Source organism: Phascolarctos cinereus, unplaced genomic scaffold (assembly GCF_003287225.1).
Source record: "Phascolarctos cinereus isolate Bilbo 61053 unplaced genomic scaffold, phaCin_HiC Scaffold_2;HRSCAF=192, whole genome shotgun sequence".
Lineage (NCBI taxonomy): Eukaryota > Metazoa > Chordata > Mammalia > Diprotodontia > Phascolarctidae > Phascolarctos > Phascolarctos cinereus.
The window spans coordinates 339,615,453-339,630,699 of record NW_027555625.1 but is presented as its reverse complement, the minus strand read 5'-3'; the positions used below and the strand labels follow the sequence as shown (position 1 = coordinate 339,630,699).

Genomic DNA, 15,247 nt, shown 5'->3' with positions numbered 1-15,247 from the left:
CATGGTAGGAACTGTTCTAGTTTTTTTGTGGGTGGTTAGTTTGGTGTTTGAGGGCCAAAGTTAAGGAGGGACCTTGCCTATGCTCCTATACCACTCCTGTCAGATTGTGGCCAGTGTCTTTTTTCACTCCTTTTCCAACCCCTGCCCCTTTACCTCTTCCTTTTTTGCTTTGGATAGTCCTGGTCATCATGTATTATACTGGGTAGGGGACAGGGCAATTTGACTATTTTTGTTACTTAAAAGTATGAAGGGAAATTGAGGTTATTCCTGAGCTCTAACTGCTTTTAGGTCACCTTCCTGGATTTCTGCATTGGTGACTATGGAGGCAGAAGGAAGTGGTATTCTATGTTCCTTTAACTTTGAAATTGTATTCTTTTAATCTTTTGTTGATAAAGTTGGTTTAATTGCATTTTAGGATCCATGAGTACCTCATTACATTTTTAGCCCTCAACCCTGAATCACTGGACTGGCCAGATTGAGCCTGACCCAGAATATCTTGGTTTTGTTCACTTTATTCTGCATTAGTTCAGTCAATTATTCAGTCAGGCATCTAGTATTTATAACTTAATTACTATGAGCCCGGTACTATGCTAAGCCCTGGGGGTGGGTGCAAAGAAAAGCAAAAAAAAATAAAACAATACAACAACAACAAAAAACAAACAAACAAAACAAAAACAAAAAACCCAGCCCTCCAAAAATCACCAGTCCTCTTAAGAAGCTTATAGTCTAATGAGGGAAATGACAAGGAAACAACCATGTACAAAAAAAGATACATGCAGGATAAATTGGAGACAATCAATAGAGGAAAGATTAAAGACGTCTAGGAAAATCTTGCAGAAGGTGAGACTCTGAGGAAATTAGGAGGCAGAGATGAGAATGGAAAGAGTTCCAGGCATGAAGGATAACAACTAGGAAAAACAGGAGTCAAGAGATGGAGTGTCTTGTCCAGGAGGTCAGTAAGGAGGCTAGTGTCACTGGACTACAGAGTATGTGGAGAGGAGTAAGAAGACTTGGAAAGGTAAAAGGGGCCAAATTATAAAGGGTATTAAAAGCCAAACAGAGGAATTTACATTTGATCCTGGAGGAAATAGGGAGCCATTGCAGTTCAATGAATAGGGAGGTGATGTGGTCAGATTTATACTTTAGGAAGATCAATTTGATGCTGAGTGCAGCATGGACTGGAGTGGGGAGTCTTGAGGCAGGGAGACCAATCAGCAGACTAGTGCAGTAGTATAGGTGTGAGGTAAAAAGGCCTGCATCAGGATAGTGGCAGTATCAGAGGAGAGAAGGGTGCACATACAAGAGTTATCATAAAGGTAGAAATGGTAGGACTTGGTAAGTGGTTAGATGTGGGGGGTAAGAAAGAAAGAGGAGTCAAAGATGACACCTCGGATGTAAGCCTGGGTGATTGGGAAGAAAGTGGTAGCTGCAGCAATAACAGGGAAGTTTAGAAGGGGGAAGGGTTTTGAAGGAAAGACAGTGGTTCTCTATAGTAAAAAATGCATTCCATCATGTTGAGTTTAAGATGTTTACAAGGCCATCTAGATTAAGTTGACTAATAGGGAGTTGGAGATGTGAGAGTGGAGGTCATGAGAGAGGCTAGATCTGAACAAATAGGTCTAAAAGTCATCTGTATATAGATGATAATTGAATCTATGGGAACTGATGAGATCACTAAGTGAAATAGTACTGAGGGAGAAAAGAAGAGTGTCCAGGACAGAATTTTGGGGAACTGGCAAAATTAGTGGGTGTGAAGTAGATGAAGATCTAGCCAAGGAGATAGAGGAGGAGTCAGACAGGTAGGAAGAGAACCAGGAGAAAGCAGTATCATTTGTTCATACAAGTCCTACCAATTTCTCTGAATTTATCCCTTTTGTCATTTCTTTCATTGCAGTAATTATATTCTTATACCATAATTTGTTCAGCTATTCTCCAATTGGAGTATCCTGTTCCCACAAGAAAAAGTGCTACTAAGAATTGGAAATTGAGGGGATGCTCATCAATTGGGGAATGGCTGAACAAGTTGTGGTGCGTGAATGTAATGGAATACTATTGCGCTAAGAAATGATGAGCAGGTAGATTTCAGAAAAACCTGGAAAGACATAAATGAACTGATGCTGAGTGAAGTGAGCAGAACCAGAAGAACATTGTACAGAGAAATAGCAACATTCTCATATTATTTTCACCTTTTTTTGTTTTTTTTCCTCGTGGTTTTCCCTTTTGTTCTTTTTTTCTTTCATAACAGTAATGTGAAAATTTATTTAATATGATTGTACATGTGTAACCTATATCAGATTTCTTGTTGTCTTGGGGAGGGAGAAGAGAGGGAGAAAGGGAGAAAAAAGTTTGGAACTCAAAACCTTTTTTTTTTTTGGTTAGGCAATGGGGTTAAGTGACTTACCCAGGGTCACACAGTGGAAATCAAAATCTTATAAAAATGAATGCTGAAAACTACATTTACATGTAATTGGAAAAAAATAAAATACTATTAAGTGCAAAAAGATGCTACTAAATTTTTAAAAAATATTTTATTAAATATTTTTATAAACATAAGTACTTTCCATATTTCTCTGATCTCTTTAAGGAGATTCACCTAACAGTGGCATAACTAAGTGTAAGAATGTGCACAATTGAGTAATTTTTCAGATATTGCTCCAAATTGCTTTCTACAATGTTTGGATCAATTCATACCTCCATCAGTAGTATAATAGCCTGCATATTCTCCCACTGCTCTTTCAACAACTGTTACATTAAGAACTTTTTATATATAGGAAAATCTTTCATAGTCAGAATTTTTTTTTTGTTTTTTGAGAGACCTGGAGAAACAGTCAAATATGATAAGATGCCCAAAGTCACATAATAAACATGTGGGTAAGTCAGAATTGGATAGGATTTCATACATTACAAAAGCTGTATTCTTGGCGTGGCAGAAAGGTTGTCAAGATGTTGAACAAGGCAGTTGGGACATCATGGATAATCAGGCCCCATCATAAGTCTCTCCTCTAGAGAAATCAGTCGAGAGACAGGTTGTGCAGGTGTTCCGACCTACCTCAAACAGGCAGCACTGGGGACGCTTTGCAAAACAAGAAGGTGGGGTAGGGTGTGCCTCTGCTCAATTCACCTGGCATTTACTTCCCTGTCCTCCACCCCCAGTGCCATGCTATCCCAGGCACAGTTCCTTCCATTTCTTTTTCCCTAGAATCTGGATCCCTCTCCCACTCGGTCTCCCTCCTTCGCCTTTCGGGATGGTACTGTAGGTAGGCAGTGGGATGCCCGTAGGGGTAAGGGCAGGTCCCCAAGTTCCTGAGGTGGCTGGAGGCTGTCGTGGCTCGCCTGGACCTCTGGGTGGCGCTCGAGGCGTGCGGCTGGAGCGCAGGTTGGGCGGGCGGATGGGTGGGAGAGGCATACACTCTGGGATACACTCAGACACACACATACGGTCCAGGAGGCGGACGAGGGGCGGGCGGCTGCGTGACCAGGCCCACGAGTGAGGAGTGCGGTGAGGTCGGGGGAGGCCGCCAGAGCTGGAGGCGCGACCCCGAGTCCTCTCCCCCTGCGAGGCCTCGCCGTTTCCGAGCCTTGGCCTGGAGCGGCCGCCTCGGCAAACGGGGAGCCGGGAGAAGGAAGCGGGCTGGCGCGCTCCGGCCAGCGGCGGCGCCGGACAAAGAACGAGGTCCCCGGCTTCAGGTACCGGCCCGAGTTGGGCCCGCGCTCCGGGCTGGGAGGTGGGGAGGATCTGCGGGCCGCCGCGGCGAGGAGCCCGCCCCGCCGGACCGGGCCTCTCCCGGCGGCTGGCTGAGCGCAGGCCCAAGGCGGCGGCTGCTCCCACCGCCACCTCCGCCCGCTACGCCCCATCCCCGCTGCCCTCCGACTCCGAGCGGGGCGTCTGCCGGGGCGAGGCTGAGCCCGAGACGGACGGAGGCGGGGAGGGGAGCTCGGGCCAGGAGTCGTCTGGGGGCTTGGAAGGGAACGGGGAGCTTCGGGCAGGAAGAGTGCAGAGCCCCAGGAGGAGCGGGGGAGCGTAGGCCGGGATATCCGGGGAGTCACAGAAGGCAGAGGGGAGCACGCACAGGGAGGGGTGCGGGGGACCGGCGGGCAGGCTGGATCCCGGAGCGCGGAGCACTGGCCGGGAGCGGAATAGGGAACGTAGAGAACAGAAAGAGGAGGGCTGCGGGGAGCCTGCAGGACAGAGGGGGTGGCGTGGGGAGCCTCCAGGACAGAGGGGAGCGCAAGCAGGAAGGGGACCGGCGGCCAGGCTGGAACTGGGTCCTCACAGCGCTGGCCGGGAGGGGGCGGGGTGGGGCGGGCGCGAAGAGCCGGGATCGCCGGCGGGGAGGGGTGCGAGACCGGAGGAGCGCTGGCCGGCCGGGGTTGCTTGGGGGGCGGCCGGGCGATCGCGCGCAGCGGCTTCCAGGGGCCTCCAGATTTGGCTGCGGCGCTGACTCCGTCCTCTCGCCATTTTCCTCAGGGGCAGGCGGCGCCGCACGCGGGGAGAGACCGACGGGGATCGCTCGAGCTCCATGTTGGGAAACGCAGCCGCCGCCGCTCCTCGTAGTTAGCCCGAGCCCGAGCCCGAGCTCCGTGCAGCCTGTGCAGCGCCGGGAGGGGGCCCGGCCCCGCGAGAAGATGGAGGCCCCGGCACGACCCACGGGGGACATCCTGAGGCGGAATCCCCAGCACGACTACGAGCTGGTCCAGCGGGTGGGCAGTGGCACCTACGGCGACGTGTATAAGGTGAGGGACACGCTTGCACACCTGGGCCTGTGACTCACTGGGGACCATTCGAAGCCCTCTCACTTTCCAGGGCGTGTGACTTTTCACTGTTGGCATCCCGTGGAAGAGTGAGAGAGAGAGAGAGAGAGAGAGAGAGAGAGAGAGAGAGAGAGAGAGAGAGAGAGAGAGAGAGAGAGTGTGTGTGTGTGTGTGTGTGTGTGTGTGTGTGTGTGTGTGTGTGTGTGTGTGTGTGTGTGTGTGTGTGTGTTGGGGGGGTGGATGGATGGGGAAATTCAGTAATGTCGTTTACATTGCCTTGTAATTCAAGGAGTCGGTTTTCTGTAGAAGAGCTGTTTCTTATTTATATGCCAAGTTTTAGCTCTGGACATTGTTCAGTTAATGGAGTGGATCAGGTGACAGGCCTGCGTAAAATTAAGGTGAATAATGATAGTGTGTTAAAGAATATGTTCTTTGTTGTAAAGTGTAATGGAATCCTAGTAGAGACCTGGTCATTAATAGCCTATTGATGCTTCTGGGGATATTTGGAAAGGCAGAAACACAATTCCTGCCCTCAAGGAACTCACTTTGGAATTCCTTTTTGTCATCGGTTCTCTGACCACCCCAATGGACTAGTTTGGAATCATTTGCTGTTTTCTACCTACTCTATTGTACAAGCAGTGAAAACATACCTTCTCTTTTTTGTTTTGCTTTTCTTGCCTTCTGTGTAGTATTAACAGTTCATATTTGTAGCACTATCCCTATTGAACTCCAACTCAGGAAAGAGCTAATTTTTAATCTTGTGTGTGCCCTTCAGTTGAAAAAATGTGTGCATTAATTCATATGTATTATCTTTCTTTTATTTGAAATACAATCAGTCTCAGTGATTTGAATATGGATTATCCATTTTTTAGTATTGCATTTAATTTTTAGAATTTCAGTCACATACGCCATCTGCATATTTTTGGGCATAGAGCTATGCAAACCAATTCTTCTTAATGCAGTATTTAATTTTGAATATTTTTATCTTTATCTTCCTCTTTTTCCCTTAGCACACATTTTTAAGAAGAAAATCAAGAAAAAGTATCTTTCTCGTAATCCTTTCTCCCTCCTGTTTTCTTCTCTCTCCTTATCTACTGTTTGATGCCAGAAGAGGCATCTCTAAATTTTACCTGCTTGGTTTATGCCAGGGTAGGCAAGACTTTAAATCAAGGTTAGAATAGGTAGGGTATTGATGGAAGGGAGAGAAGAGCTAACTATTTAATAACTCCACTCCATCCATTCATCTACTTCTCACTTTTTATCTCCTCCATTTTCCTCCCCCTGTCTCCTCTCAGTCTCTCTTTATCTAGTTCACTTGGATTGAGGAAGCAGTTATCATGTCACTCTCTTCTCTTATTTGGCTCCCTTCTCTTTTGAGAGAAGGAAATCCAAAATGTAAACACCACTTTTCAGTTCTTTACAAGTCCCTTTCTTCCTCTTATAGCCACTGTAGACCACTCAAAGAAATGAATAAGGAATAAAGAAGTGTTCGAGTATATAAGTTCCAACTAAAGATTACTGAGTAACTTAAGACAGATTTTATTTTGGTTTTGTTATCTTAGTTAAAGGAGGTAAGAATTCTACAGGTTAATAAAGTGGGTGACAGTAGGCACACATACTCACTTTTTTCCTTCCCTAATATAAACTTTTAGAATTAAAATGACAGAGAAGTTTAGTGGGTACATTTGGATTTTTGGTGGATTAGTCTTCCTATATAACTGTATTTAGGAAGAGCATTGTATCACTTCCTCCATACCCCCACCCCAAAAGACAAGTACATTGAGTTGAATTTTGTGCCCTACCCCTCCTGTATTTGCATAATTGAATAGTATGAAAACTTACATTGTTACACAGACTTAGTAAATGTTTGCTTTGATGAAATTAATTACTAGAATATAGTGTTTCATTACAATCATAAAAGAGAATTTTTCTCTCTTCTATGATAGAGGTCAGAGATCCTGATTTAGTGGCTTTTGAGATTACTCAGCAGTTTGTAAGAGGAAATCTTTCTTATCACTTATTCAGCATTAGGTATTAGCTTATTATACTTCATATAAAAAAGTCAGCCTTCTGAATATACCCTTGAAATATTCCTTTTATGGGTAAAATTATAAAATCCACGTATTGGGAACTTACATAAAGATTTGATGAATGTATTTTTTTGGTGAGTTGGGCATTTTTTTTTGGATACAAGAGATGTATGTACTGGATAGAGTGATGAATTTGGATTCAGGGAGTTTCCATACCAGGAGTTGCCACACTGAGGTAGTTACAGGTTTTCCAATATTTCTGTATTTTATGACTAATACAAAGAGATGTAATGTTGTGAGCAGGAATAGAAAAAGAAGGGCAGAAAGAAAAAGAAAGGATAAAAGCGGGAAAATGTGAAGAATAAATAAGACAAGGCTTTAAAATGGACAAATTCTATCAGTAACCATTGTAAATTTACTTAGCAGCTTTCAATAGAAATTTGGCACATCTAGACATTTGTGAGCCTTGTTCTGGTACTCCAACGATCAGTTAGCAGTCAGTGTATTGATATTTGCCCTAGCCCGGTTACAGTGGGCAAATGTAAGCCAGCAGGGCATTTGCTGCAGAACAGCATTTTTCAGGTTATTCCTTAGCCCAACCCGAGATTTTCATATTGATTTCTTGGATTGGACTTTAGTGTATGGGCATTCCCTGGATGGCTTGGAATTGGCTTGTAGAACACCTTGCTGTGACTAAGGATCTTCTAGTGTACTTCTAGAATGATTTTAGGATTTATCAGAATAGACCCAATGATCCACAGATGTGGTTAGGGAGCTCTATTATAGACAGTCAGGTTAAGCTACAGGGGATGGATGTTTGTTGCCAACTACCCTGACCTTTTCCTAGAAATCATGGGGTGTATGAATATTCATTTTCTGTCAGGTGTCTGATCGTCAATCCATAGAGAGCATCATCGCATTGTAGTACTCTGCTCCATCACCTAAGCCGGTTAGAGGGCTCCTGAATTTAAGAGGATAGGAGGAGTTTGAGAGGAGTTGAAATTAGACTTTCAATAAGATAAGTTTTGGAGGTAGAAAGAAAACAAGAGCTAGCAATGCTTTAGGTAATAACAGCTAGTAGAGTTTTGGGGGGTTTTTTTGACTCCTGAAATTAACTTCTACTAAACATGTATCTGACATTAGTATCCTAAGGTAGAGACCTTTTGCTCTGATCTTCTTTTGATAGACCAGTGATAGACTTTGATATCACAGTGATGTGATAAATCAGGCATTATTAGCACAGTGTCTGGTACATAATAATCACTTAATAAATGTTTTACCTTTAGATCAGACATTTTCATCGATTCTTGGGCCAGGCTATTTCCATATGATCATAACTGAGTCCTGGACTTGGAGTCCCAAAGGCCTCGTTTTGAATTCTGACATTGCTGCTTAATGACTGACTTTGGGAAAGTCAGTTAATATCTCTGAATTTTAATTTTTTCCTTTGTAAAATGGAGATAATGTTGCGATACTACCACAATTTACAAGGATTGAGTGAAATAATTTATGTCAAGCAGACTGTAAACACAAAAATGCTATATAACTGTACACTAATGATGTAGTCTTAGTGAGGCACTTGTAATAAAAGGGGCTTCGGGGAAAGATTTGAAAAGGGACTAGAAAAAGCTTTAAGTGACTCTATTTACTTAGTTTATTGGGCTATCTGAGCTGTCCCTACTCCAACTAAATTAAAAACTTGGGAGAATTAAGGCTCCCATTACCTTTCTCAGTCTCATGGACTGGTTTTGGAATACATCAGTACACAGCAAGCCACTTGCAATTTTTAATTAGATTAGGTTTAACCTCTGGGTTGCTGTTTACTAATTCCTGTCTTTAGAGATCAGTCTCTATCCATTATTTTGTTTTAGTATAGCTTTAGCAGCAATATTCTCTGCTTCTATTATGTTAAAACAAGTATTATAAATTTCAAGTGATGAACAAGTCTGAAGGATGTGTAATTGTTCTGGGTTTAAGGTGAAACTCTAAAGTTAAAAAAAAAAAGCAAGCATTTGAAATACACCGTATTCTCTTATGTCTGATATACTAAGATTCTGCTTTCTGGCTCTGGCTTTCATAGTCAGGTAAGTTAGTTTAATCTTGTGACTTGCTGACTTTAATTTTCCCTTGCAGATTTTCTTGACAGTAACAAAATTTATGATAAAAATTAATTTCAGATGTAGGTGGAAAAGTTAGAGATAATATTGAACAGTACTCTTGTGGGAAGAATCTTGAAAGCATTTTGGAAGAATGGGAAAGAATCAGTACAGAGAGATAAAAGGCTGCTCTAAAGGTCACTTATTTAGTGGAAAAGACAGAACTCAGACCCAGGCCTTTGGGACTCCCAGGTCCAATGCTGTTCTTTCTGACAAGTTACTTTTGGAATACTAGAAAATTTTAAATTAATTTATATGAAAATAGTTGCAACAGAATGTTAGCATTTTCCTTGTCTGCTTTATTAGTTTGTAAAGTTGTTTGAAAAAGTTTTTTTCTAAGTATAGAATATTACTGTTGTTATTGATGTTGTCAGTTAACTGTCTTGTAAGTCACCTAATGGACTACTTATAATAAATAGTATTTTTCAAATAAATAGTATTTATTTGCTTTGCTGTTAGGGAAGCATAAGTTTTACACAACTTTATCCAGTCTTTCCAAGTTTTGTTGGACTTTTTTTTTTATTTAGTGATTTAGTGATTTTTGGAGAATGTGTGACTGATTTTGTATCACAGAATTATAGAGTTGGAAAAGAACTTTACACCAATCTAGTCCAACCCATTCTTGAAAGGAATCCCTATTATAATATACTACACAAGGGATCTTTGAGTCTCTGCTTGAAGGCTTCCAAGAAGGGGATTCCATCATCTTCCAAGGCCATCATTTCTCTTTTAAGCATCGGTAATTGGTACGGTTTAAAAAAAAATCTTTAAAGTAAAAACATGTTTCAAAAAACCATATCCATGTACAAAGAAAAAAAAGGAGGAATTAATGTGTAAACTAAATCTGTATTACTTATGGGATATATACGTGTGCCCTGAAAGGGTTCTGCTTGTCCTTGTCTCCTAGACTTCCTTCTGCTCACTTCTATGTATTTAAAAAAATCATTAATTGATACTTATTCTTTCTTTTAGGGGTGGCATAGCTACCACCCTACTATGCTCCACAACTTCCTTTTCCCTCCTCTCCCCCCCCAAATAAAAATCTGCCTTGTAACAGGAATACTTTTGTGTACAGAGAAGAGAAAATGGAAATTGTGTATGAAACCCCAAACGTCATTATGACTTGGGTTTGTTAAAAATGTGTACTCTTTTTGACATGGTAGGTCCAACGTTTTTTCTTGTCCTGTTACCCTGTGAATTTTCTTTTGATGTCTTCTGTGCATTTTCTTTAATTGTTCCATTGACTCTCTCATAATGTGGCATAGTTGAGCAAAACACATTAGCCCTGCCTGAAAATATATATCTCATTCTTCATCTCTAGTCCAACAGCTTTCTGTCAAGAGTTAGGAGTAATGCTTCATCATATATCCCCAGGAGTTTTGGTTGGCCATTGCATTGATCAAAGTTCTTAAATGTTAAATTTTAAAAAAACATTATTGTAGTCATTGTATAAACTGTCTTGGTTCTGTTCTCTTTACATTAGTTCATATGAGTCTTCCCAAGTTTCTCTGAAACTTTCTCTTTTGTCATTTGACATTTCTTTGTCATTCAGTATTGCATGGAATTAATATATTATGATTTGTTCAGCCATTGAACACTTACTTTTCAGTTCTTTGTTATAAGAAAAGATACTAAATACTTTTGTACTTAAAATCCTTTCTGTTTGGGTTATGTATGCCTAGTAGAGGTATAGGTAGGTTAAAGGGTATGCAGAGTTTAGTGACTTTTTAGGTGGAGGTCAATATTGCTTTCCATAAAGTTCTCGTCAATTTACTGTTCTACCAGTAACATATCAGTGGGCCCGTCTTCCCACTGGCCCTCCAACAATTTGCATTTTCATTTTTTCTCATCTTTGCCCACTTAATAGGTGTGATTTGGAACATCAGTTTTAATTTGCATTTCACTTACTAGTGATTTGGAACATTTTTTTCTTTGGATGTTGAATTAGCTTGCTTTTCATCTTTAGAAAATTTCCTATTCATATCTTATGACCATTTATGTATTGGAGAATGTCTGTCAGTCTTATATATTTGAACTCTCTATACAGTTGCTGCCAAATTTTTTTCATAGTTGTTTCCCTTATAGTTCTAATGGAATTTATTTTATTTGGCAAAAGCTTTTTTTTTCAATTTTTCTTTTTTAGTTAACAATCCCTTGTTTTCTTTTCTGGGAAGACTGGTATGCAATGATACATAATGAAGTCGACAGAACCAGGAGAACAATGTATGCAGTGACAACAAAGACTTAACTCTGGTGCAATTCCAACCACTATTCTAAACGAGGAAGCATGTTACCCATTCCTCCCAATGGATAGGTGATAGACTCAAGATGTAGAATGAGACATACATTTTTGTACATGGTCAATGTGGGAATTTGTTTTACTTGAATAAAGCTTTACAGTTTTATTTACTGGAGTCAGGAAAAACTGTGATCAAATCTGTCCTCAAACATTTAAGAGCTGTGTGACCTTGGGCAAGTCACTTACCTCTGTTTGCTTCAATTTCCTTATCTGTAAAATGGGGATAATAATAGCACTTGTTGTGAGGATCACATGAGATAATAAATAATTCCTGGCACATAGTTAAGCAGGATATGTGTTAGCCATTATTATTGTTGTTACTATTTCTCTTCTTTCTCCCCAAAATATCTTCTTAGCACTTAGCACAGTGCCTGACATATAGTAGTTGCTTAATAAATGATTGTTGACTTGTGATCCTTTTTCTCCTGTGTTTGGTCATGAAATTGTATCCTATCCATTTCTTGTAAAAGATATCTTTCTCCTTTCTCCTCTGATTTGCTTATGCTACAACCTTTTATATGTGGAGTGTATTTTGGTTTTTGGTGTGAGTTGTTGGATTATACCTAACTTCTGTCAGATTGCATTCCAGTTTTCCCAGCAGTTTTTGTCAAAAAAATGAGTCCTTACTCGTGATGAAAATGCTGTTCCCCTCCAGAGAGAGAACTGAGAAATCCTTGAGGACAGATAAAAGCCTATTTTTTCGCTTTATTTTTCATGGCTTTTTTCCTTCACACTATGGCTGACATGGAAATGTTTTGCACATATAATGAGTTTTGTGTTTCTTGCTTTTTCAGTGGTAAGGAGAAAGGGAGGGAGGGTGAGAATTGGAATTGAAAGTAAAAATTAGGGGGAGAAAAAAGTCTTTATTGTAGTAGTTGGAGTCTTGGTTTATGTGACACTATGATGCTGGTTGCTTACTTCTCTTTTGTATAACCCATCTATTTCACTGATTGATCTCTCTATTTTTCCAACCAGTAGCAAAGTTTTGATGTAGTATAGTTTGAAATCTGGTGTTACTAGGATCACTTCTTTTCCCTATTTTTCATCATTTCCTTTGAAATTCTCCTTTTCTTGCAGGTGAAATTTCTTATTTTTTTGCTAGCTCTCTGAAGTAATCCTTTCATAGTTTGATTGGAATGCCACTGAATAAATTGATTTATGTAGTGTCACTTTTTATTATATTGGTGTGGCCTATCCATGATCAAATAATATTTTAAAAATTATTTAGGTATGTATTTCTGTAAGGAGTATTTCCTATTGAATTCACATAGTTTCAGTGTGTCTTGATAAGTATACTCCTAAATACATTTTGTAGTTATTTTGAATGGAATTTCTCTGTCTTAACCTGTTGGTTTTTGTTTTGTTTTGGCTAATATACAGAAAGCCTGAGGGTTATATGGGTTTATTATATCTTGAAGATTTTGCTGAAGTTATTTGTTATTTCAGTTAATTTTTATTTGATTCTTGGAGATCCCTACAGAGATCACACATCATCTAAAAAAAGCAATAATTTTGTTTTCTTTTTGTCTGTGCTTATTCCTTGTTTTTCTTGTAATATTGCTATAGTAATTCCCAGCATTATGCCAAATAGTGGTGATAATGGCATCTTTTATTTCTGATTTCATTAGAAAAGCCTTTTGTGGTTTGAGAGTTATTATTTTTCCTTTTAACAAAGGCTGATTCCCTTGCTTTTTTCCAAATTCTTGATCAAAATCGGTGTTATATTTTATCAAAAATTTTTTTGTATCTATTGATTGTAATAATGCAATTTCAATTTTTTTTATTAATATGGTATATTATATTTATAGTTTCCCTAATATTGAACCAGTCTTACATTTTGGATATAAAGCCAACCTGGTCATAGTGCATAGTTTAAAACATATTGTAGCCTCTTTGCTGGTATTTATTTAAAATTTTTGCATCAACATTTATTAGGCATATCATTCTATAGCTTTCTTTTTCTATTATGTTTCTCCCTAGTTTAGGTATCAAGATCATATTTATATTATAGGAGTTTGATAAGATATCTTCTTGTTTTAGCAAGTTTATGAAATACTGCAGTTGCATATTGTGGTGATGTAATCCCTGTTTTGAGGGAGGTTAGAATAACTTGTGCTCTGGAGTTCTGAGTTAAAGTAGAGCTAAACTGATGAGGTGTCCTTGCTAAGCCTAGCACTCATATGGTAAACTCTGGGCAGAGAGCCCCCATGCTGTCCAAGGCAGGGTGAACTGATCCAGGTTGTAAATAGAGTAGGCCGAAGATCCTGTGCCAGTTAGTAGTAGGATTGGACCAATGAATGGCCTCTGCACTTGTAGTCTGGGTGAGATAGGGATAACTAGTCTGTATCTCTGTCTCTGTCTCTTTTTCTTTCTCTCTCCACACACACACACACACACACACACACACACACACACACACACACCCACCCACCCACCCACACACACACACACACACCCTTACCCTTCTATCTATATCTGTATCTATTTGTTATCTATCTATGTTCATTGTTCTTTAAATGTTTGCTAGAATTTTGATTTTTTCCCATGGGACTTCATTTATGGCTTGTCTCATTTATTTTTCTGAAATTGTGTTATTTAAATTCTCACTTGCTTTGTTAATCTTGGTGTTTTATATTTTTACAAACAATTCATTTCCTCTGAGTTATCAATATTGTTGGCTTGTAATTGGGCAACGTAAGTTTCTGATAGTTTCATCTATTTCATCTTCAATTGTCAGTTCTTTTTCATTTTTGATACAAGCAGTTTAGTTTTCCTCTTTTATTTTTTGGTCAGGCTGTTTAAAAATGTTGCTTTTAGTTTTATTTATCCATTTTTTCTTTCAGTTTTATTAATATCTTTGGTTTTCATGATTTATTTGGGGTTTATTTTGGGTTTTTTAATTTGTCGCTTTTCAAGGTTTATTTTTATTTTTAATCTTGCATGCCTAATTCTGTTGTTTCTTTTTCTTATTGACTTACATCAATTTTCATCTCTAAGATAGAAATTTCCACCTAAGATTTTTTTTAGCTGAATGTCAAAAATTTTGGCATAGTTTCATTGTTGTCATTTTCTTTGATGATATTTTTATTACTTCTATGATTTGTTCTTTGACCCACTAATTCTTTAAGATTGTTTTAATCTCCAAGTAATTTTTAATACTTTCTTCAAAGGCCCTTGATTGAATATAATTTTTATTTCATTGTGGTCAGTAAAGAATGAATTTAATATTTCTGCTTTCTGCCTTTGTGAGCTTTTTATGCTTCAGTACATGATCAGTTTTGTAAAAGTGCCATATGTAGCTGGGGAATTCGTAAACTTCCTTTAAAAAACTATTTAATAATCACTAGAGCTCTATCATATTTAAATTTTCTAAAGTTATTTTCAGGTCCTTAACTTTTTTCTTGCTTATATTTTGGTTAGATTTGTTTTAGTTTCTATTTCTCTCTGGAATCCAATTAACTTTTTTTTTTTTTACCTATTTAGAAGCTGTGCTTTTTGAAATATTAATTATTGAGTGAATGAAAAAGAATTTAGTGCTTACTGTGTACCAAGCATTCTCTTAAGTTCTGGGAATAAAATAGCAAAAGCAAGACAGTCTGATTTCAAGGACCTCACATTCTAATTGGGGGAGACGACACATGAAGAAAATTCATCTGCAAGAAAAATAGAAAGGCTTAGAAATGAGTTCAGATCCTTGGATCAGGAATGTTACCTCTGCTTTCTTTCTCGTGGTTCCTCCTATTCATTCTAATTCTTCTTTACAACATGACTAACATGAAAATATATTTAATGAGAATGTATATGGGTTGAATGAATTCAAATCTTCTTCAGCCAGAGGAAAAGTTTATTAGTGATAAATTAGTGATGGGCCAGGTGAGGCCCATAAGGACAGGCGGGCATGAGAAAGGCTCAGCCTTCTGGGCATGGACAGACTCGAAGCATCTGAATGGGGGCCAAGGTGGATCTTAAATACTAAAGTAACTTTGGGTGGCCAGAGGAGGGGGTTGGGA

The 15,247-nt window shown here is 39.4% G+C and overlaps 1 protein-coding gene across 2 annotated transcripts in view; it reads left to right on the top strand.

The window, feature by feature from the left end:
* The first annotated feature begins 3,602 nt into the window (after positions 1-3,602).
* Positions 3,603-15,247, top strand: part of MAP4K5 (mitogen-activated protein kinase kinase kinase kinase 5) — a 176,488-nt gene continuing 164,843 nt past the window's right edge. The window contains exons 1-2 of one of the 2 annotated variants that reach the window (XM_020991307.2): positions 3,603-3,687; positions 4,469-4,734. In XM_020991307.2, coding sequence (XP_020846966.1) covers positions 4,627-4,734 — 108 coding nt within the window. In that variant the 5' untranslated portion in view covers positions 3,603-3,687; positions 4,469-4,626. Of the gene's footprint in view, positions 3,688-4,468; positions 4,735-15,247 lie in introns of those variants that run through there. The other variant, XM_078150348.1, reaches the window with a different exon arrangement.